At 40.8% G+C, this 6,338-nt stretch overlaps 1 protein-coding gene and 1 long non-coding RNA gene across 2 annotated transcripts in view; one reads left to right on the forward strand and one right to left on the reverse strand.

The window, feature by feature from the left end:
* Positions 1-6,338, reverse strand: part of LOC117955669 (CXADR-like membrane protein) — a 69,895-nt gene that overhangs the window by 3,763 nt on the left and 59,794 nt on the right. Inside the window, exons 4-5 of the mRNA XM_034890297.1 lie at positions 5,645-5,812; positions 414-536 (exon numbers count right to left, since the gene is read on the reverse strand). Coding sequence (XP_034746188.1) covers positions 414-536; positions 5,645-5,812 — 291 coding nt within the window. The remainder of the gene's footprint in view (positions 1-413; positions 537-5,644; positions 5,813-6,338) is intronic.
* LOC117955670 overlaps positions 1-6,338 on the forward strand; it is an 11,484-nt gene that overhangs the window by 2,506 nt on the left and 2,640 nt on the right. The gene's annotated exons all lie outside the window — the stretch shown is intronic.

Consider the following 6,338-nt stretch of genomic DNA (forward strand, 5'->3'; position numbering starts at 1 on the left):
ATTGGCTGCTTAGAAATTAAGTGTTAACGAGCAGTTGGACAGGTGTACCTAATAAAGTGGCCGGTGAGTGTATGTTGGCTTTATACAATGTAGGGATCCTTTCCATAATGTTGTCACACACTTAGAATATTAATCTGAGTCTGTCAGTTAAAAAACAACATATACAATTCTGGAACAATGTCAAAGATTGTCGATCCCATCAGTCACTTAGACACAAAAAAAGGAAAATAAGGTCCAGGTTGAAAAAACGGTGGTTACCCTTTAAATGTTAAAAATATTATATGTAGAACAGAGGGGAGGAAGTCCTACCATGATTACAACATTACACTGCTGTAAGAAAAATGTGTGTGCAAGCAGCCCTCACTTCTGAATCAAAAGTCACACATTTTGTTCATCAAGGGTTTTCCACTCACAGTGTATCTTGACCTCCACGGTGCAGCTCTGCTCTCCCACATCGTTGCTGGCTGAGCATTTGTAGACACCAGTGCTGTCCTTGGTCAAGTTCCTTAACGTCACAATCTCTGGGTTTTTCAAATCTATTAGTACCGACACAGAGATTACTGAACATAGGAGTGGATTCTTGTCTCATTTTGTTGTTTAAAGACATTACATACTTGTACTGTTGAGTTAAAGGTGCACTATGAGTTCCTGCATGGTTTCAGATATATTTTATTTTTGTCTCAAATTGGAGGCATCTCTCCTTGATCCGCTAGCTGCCTGCCCCCTGAAGACTCCCGGTCTTGGGAGACAACAAAGGGGTTGTAAACGTCAAACAAACCCTAGAGACACAGGTTAGGCACCAAAAATCAACAAAACACTTAAGCCAATCACCGACAAGATGGATGGGCAACTCACATCTGCACTTGGCTCACATCGGGGAGTGACAATGACGCAAACATGGGGGGAGGGGCTTGCTTGCTCTGTTTTGTTTGAAATTTACTTGGAACGTCTACAGAAGTGACCATGCAGGAACTCATAATGCACCCACAGAAATTACAAGTTGTGAACAGAAAGAATAGCAGAAGACAGAAATTCTGTCTAGTTCATGACAGCAGACTGCCAAAGTGCAGCGAAAAAGCAATAAAGTCAAAGAGTTGAAATATATACTTTATTTAATCAGGAAATCACAGTGAGATCAAGATCTCATTTGCAAGTGAGACACAAAGTGAAATATCAAACAGAAATACAAACAAATAAATATCAAGGCAGAAAAATGGAATACATTTTTAGACTTTTTTCCATTCAAATTAATTAAGAATAAAAAAAATTAAATAAAAAAAAGTTTATTTTATGATTTTTTATGTTTAAAAATGTGTTGGTTTTACAGAACATTTTAACACACACACACACACACACACACACACACACACACATCAGAAAAATTAAGCAGTACACATACAACAAAATAGAATGAAAGGAAGACAAAGCGCGACATTGAAAAAAAACAAAGCTATAGAAACATTTTAGAAAATTATAAATAAAAAAAAATAAGAAAAGAGACAGTAATGTACAGAGCCCTTGAGTTTACAACCTTGCCTATACACAGGTATATAGGTACAGTATTCTATCAAAATGTATCCTTCAGACATGTTTCCTAGTTAAAGGCTATCTTTATGCCCAAAGTGTGCAGATGATACTTGTGTCATAAAGTTGTACTCCTCCACTTTATCAAGCAACCTATAGGACAGTTGTTCAAGGGCAGCCATCTGGCCCAGAGCGGCGTGCCACAAATCTAGTGCTGGCGCAGAGGAGGCCTTCGTTAGAGTGGAGAGGTCACTTAATGCAGAGGGGTCCCCCAAGGTAAACAGACAAGGGGGGAACAGAATATTCTGGTCGACCATTTTCTCTAACGCCTGAATTTTTAGGCAACTCCAGAGCATGTTTACTAGGGTACCATTTTACCACCTCCAGCATTCCAAGTTATCAACCAAACCAACCCTATGCAGCCTGGATGGTGGCCAATATATTCTATTCAGTATTTTGAATTGGAAAGTTGCGTTCGCAGTTCCCTTGACATTCTTCTCCAATTTGTAAGAATTCTGCCCCAATCAGTCTCCGTGAATGACACCTTTAGGTCTGTTTCCCATGTCATTTTAAGGGACAATATATTTGAGTCCGAGGCCGTAAGGATCATAGTGTAGTAAGCAGAGGCTTCATGGCCGCGCCAAGAAATTGTTAGGACCTTCTCTAGCTTGTCACTGCTCGGTGTGACTAATGAAGGGGGGCCAAAGACGTGCACCAGGAAGTGTCTTATCTGAAAATACTTCCATTGTTTATAATGTGGTAAGTTAAATTCCTGTCTAAGTGCCTCAAGCGATATCCCATCATTGTACAAGTCTCCAAGCACCCTAATCCCTTTTTGCCACCAGAGCTTCCAAAGGGAGGTATGATTTATTTATACAGAGCTTGGGATTTTGCCGGATCCCGGCAGACGGGTGCAGATACGGATCAGATTTGAAGATCTTAGCTACTTTCTTCCCCACCTACTAAATGTGGGACAAAATGGGATGTAACTTATTCTGTTAGGTTAATTTAGCTGTGATGTGGTTCCACCTCGAAAGCATGGTGTACTCCCCTCTCACATCCATAGCTGGTATGAGAGGGGAGTACACCATGCTTTTGAGGTGGAACCACGGAGGGCTCTCTCCAAAGGTAAAGAAATAATGGTAAAAGAGCAAATTAGGCTCACCTAATCCTCCTCTGTCCACTGGTCTATGCAGCTTTCCCAGGTCCATCCTGAAGTGTTTGTTATTCCATAAAAATCTATTACAAAGTTGATCAAACTGTTTCCAATAGCGCAAAGACATTCCAAATGGGAGAGCCTGTAGCAAGTAGTTGAATTTAGGAGCAAAAGTTATTTTAAAGATGTTTGCCTTGCCACACATAAAGAGATACAATGGAGAATGGAAAATTTGTTTTGATAAGATCCTTCAATATGGTTGGGGGATATCGTCTGCATACATCCTCAATTTATGACATTAGCCAAAACATTCCAGGGTGGAGAGCAGATAATGCCACTCCACCCTGTCAAATGCCTTTCCAACGCCCAGTGAGATAGCCATGGTAGAGGTTAGGATAGATATTCATGACCGACTTATCTCCACTTTGGTGAAGTGGCATAAGGTGCAGCATTCAACATTTTGGGGGTTATACGAGTATTTATACTCTGGTTAAAAATATGAGTTAGGCAGTTTGTGATTAAAGAAGCTGATAATTTAAGAAGGAATGGATCTAATTTATCTCCACCTGTAGCTTTCCTGGCATTGATTGCTGTGAGAGCACCCGTAAGAGTTAAAGTCCGAAGATTCTGGCTTGTTTTGTGTAATTTGGTTTGAAAACTCTGAGCATACTTCCTCAAAGAGGTGGCCAGTTGCAGCGAAATGCTAATTAAAAGCGAAATTACTCTGCCCGGAAGAAACTGTGAGTGGGTAGAGAATTTTTTGTTTTTGGTAGAGCTGGGCAGCAATTAAAATGTTTAATCGTGATTAATTGCATAATGAAATAATGAATTCAAAGGTAGTGTATATAGTGCAATTTTTTTTTAAATGTTATGCCATATGAACAAAAGTGCCGTAACATTTGTTCTGCAAAAACTTACCAGCATTTTGTTTGTAAAGTAGCAGTTAAATAAAAAAAATTGTGTACATCTCAACTTAAACTAGGTATTTATCATGTCCAGAGTTGAATTCCATCTGGTTGGAACATGTTGCATAAGTGACTCCTTCTTATGTACGCATTCTTCTGTTGTTACTCTAACTCTGCAGCACTTACTGGACTGGGTTTAGACACTGTGACAGAACGCTGGAGACCGTGCGCAAAGCAGGGGACATGATCAAAAGCCAGAAGGCTCCCAGCAGAAATCAGATTCCGTATCTATTCGTACTATCTGTTCTAACTGCGGTGACTTTATTTGACACATTCCACTGCTGTGCAACTTCAATAAAGTGTCCCGCGCATGTCTCAGCCTAATGTCAGTCAGAGCATGTGAATGCAGCGCCCACTTTTCATCAGTATAATGCACTGTAACTCCAGGATAATTATGGTTACCCAGTGAGTCCAGTATAGTCCCTAGTAAGAGAAACAGCGGGTGCATGTTTTGCAGTCCTCTCCTTTTAATACAACTCTTGGATTCTTCTTGCGTCTTGAGGGAATCTCATACCTGCCGTTGTTGTTGCGAGTCTCAGACCGATGTCCTCCACCACCCTACTGGGCCTGCAGTCAGTAGCTATCCACGTCGCTATGGCATCTGTTAGCGTCTCTTGCCTTTGTTTATCTAAACTTACCCACACGCTGCATCTAACGTAGCCTGTCAAAGCCTCGCGCCACTGTGTGTTTTGTTGAAGGATTTGCTGGTATCAACTGTCGAGGTGATATTTCAGACTGGAAGTACTCCGGTGATAAGAAAATTGGACTTTGCAGTATTTACAAAGCATGTGAGCAACAAACTTTTACAATAATAAAAACTGCGCAAACGCGCGATAAAAAAATTGTCTGAGTTAATGAATTAATTAGTTAACGCGATAATAACGCGTTAACTTGCCCAACCCTAGTTTTTGGACTTAGTAGAATTTACTAGCTTTCAAAATATAACTGGATCAGATCCGGAGTTCCAGATCAAAGCCATGTAAAAAGTTGACTTTGCTGCTCTTGTTGACGGATGTACACTGCAAAACGAGGGAATTCTGGCTCTTGGTTAGCCGACTGCCACAGCTGGTTGGAGGCATGGTGGATGGTGAAGAGTGGGACCCAAAGGAGGAAATTCCCGCAGGCTAAAGATTTCACACCTGATTGGCATTTGAGGTTGTTTAGATGGAGGAGAAGGAGACAGGGTAACCCCTTTGCCTTTCTGGCCCACTGACCAGGTCTCCTGATCCGGAGTGGAGTCTTCACTCCATGAGAGGCCGTGACTTTGCTGGGCCAAGAAAGAGTGTGGAGGTTGCTAATGGATCAGGCTTTGCAGCCTGGAGAAACCACTGGGCCTTAAATTGGCTGTCCCAGGCACTGGAGTTTCTGTGTGGACAGAGCCGGTCCGTGTTAGAGTTTTATCATTATGGACACAATCCAGTTTAGCCTAGGGGGGAAATCCAGGATCATCATGTCCTTCTCTTTGAGGTCTGAAAATCAGTGATGCAATCCTTTAGCTTTGATGAGGTAGGAAAGAAACATTCACAAACAGCCATCATGTTTGTAGGGTGTTTAAACTTGTAGACTCAGTCACTCAAGTTTACAACATACGACCGAGATTAGTTAAATTAGTTCAAGTAAAATGACCGAGAACAGCCATGAGCTGAAATGTTTTCAGAGACCACCACTTAAATTCTGTTTAACTGATGCAGTCTGGAGTGCCATGAGTTCAGCTGCAGCTCAGATTGATTCTCTAAAATGTTTCAATCCAAAAGTCTGAGTTTCCAAAATCTTTCATTAAGATAAAAGAAAATTTTATTAAACAGAATGAGTATTTTGCTTATAGAGACGCTTATATAAGCTGTGCGCTGACACATTGCTTAGTGTCTTTCATTTTATGTATTGCTTTAGGATCATGTTTGGGTTAATTTAAAAATCAAAACTTTAAAAATTAAACTTTGTATTGGCATCAAAGTAAAACTCTTACTGTAAATGACTGGCAGTGGGTGAGTAGACTTACCTATCAGGGCCAGTGGAGGCAGCTTGCCAGCATACTTGCCCTTGTCCAATAGCCTCTCCCATTTGTAGTGTATGGGATCAGAGCCATCAGCAGACTTGCAGCTCATCTTAACATCACCACCCTCCAACAGTTTGCCCTCCATCCAGCACCGTGGCTTGGATGGCTTTACTGCAAAAAGACAATCAGATAATGATAATATACACTCCAGCCAATTACAATTTTTACATTCACTAACCATTTTTCAACCATGTTGAACCCTGCGTACCAGCCCCTAATACTGCCACATAGCTGAGTGGTGAAGTAAGTAAGTATTATAATATAGTCACTGAGTGAAAAAGGCTACCAGACTAATGATGGTGAGATGGATAAAGGTTGAAGGTGGAGCATGGCTGCCATTAAGGTGTCTTGTGTAGTAAGTTAAACTAAAGCTGCATTTGGTACATAGGCAGATTGTGTTATAATGGAATGTGGATAAATCAGAAAGCTAAAATACTATGTTTGTAAGTGCCTTAGCTTGCTAATACATAGCTAACATTAGCTTACTAACAGCTAAGTAGCTACCTGCACTTTGTGGAGTTTTATATTTATTTAGAGGTTTTCTATTCTTAAAGGGTAAATATACACTCACCGGCCACTTTATTAGGTACACCTGTCCAACTGCTCGTTAACACTTAATTTCCAAGCAGCCAATCAC

This window comes from Etheostoma cragini, chromosome 13, assembly GCF_013103735.1.
Source record: "Etheostoma cragini isolate CJK2018 chromosome 13, CSU_Ecrag_1.0, whole genome shotgun sequence".
Taxonomy (NCBI): domain Eukaryota; kingdom Metazoa; phylum Chordata; class Actinopteri; order Perciformes; family Percidae; genus Etheostoma; species Etheostoma cragini.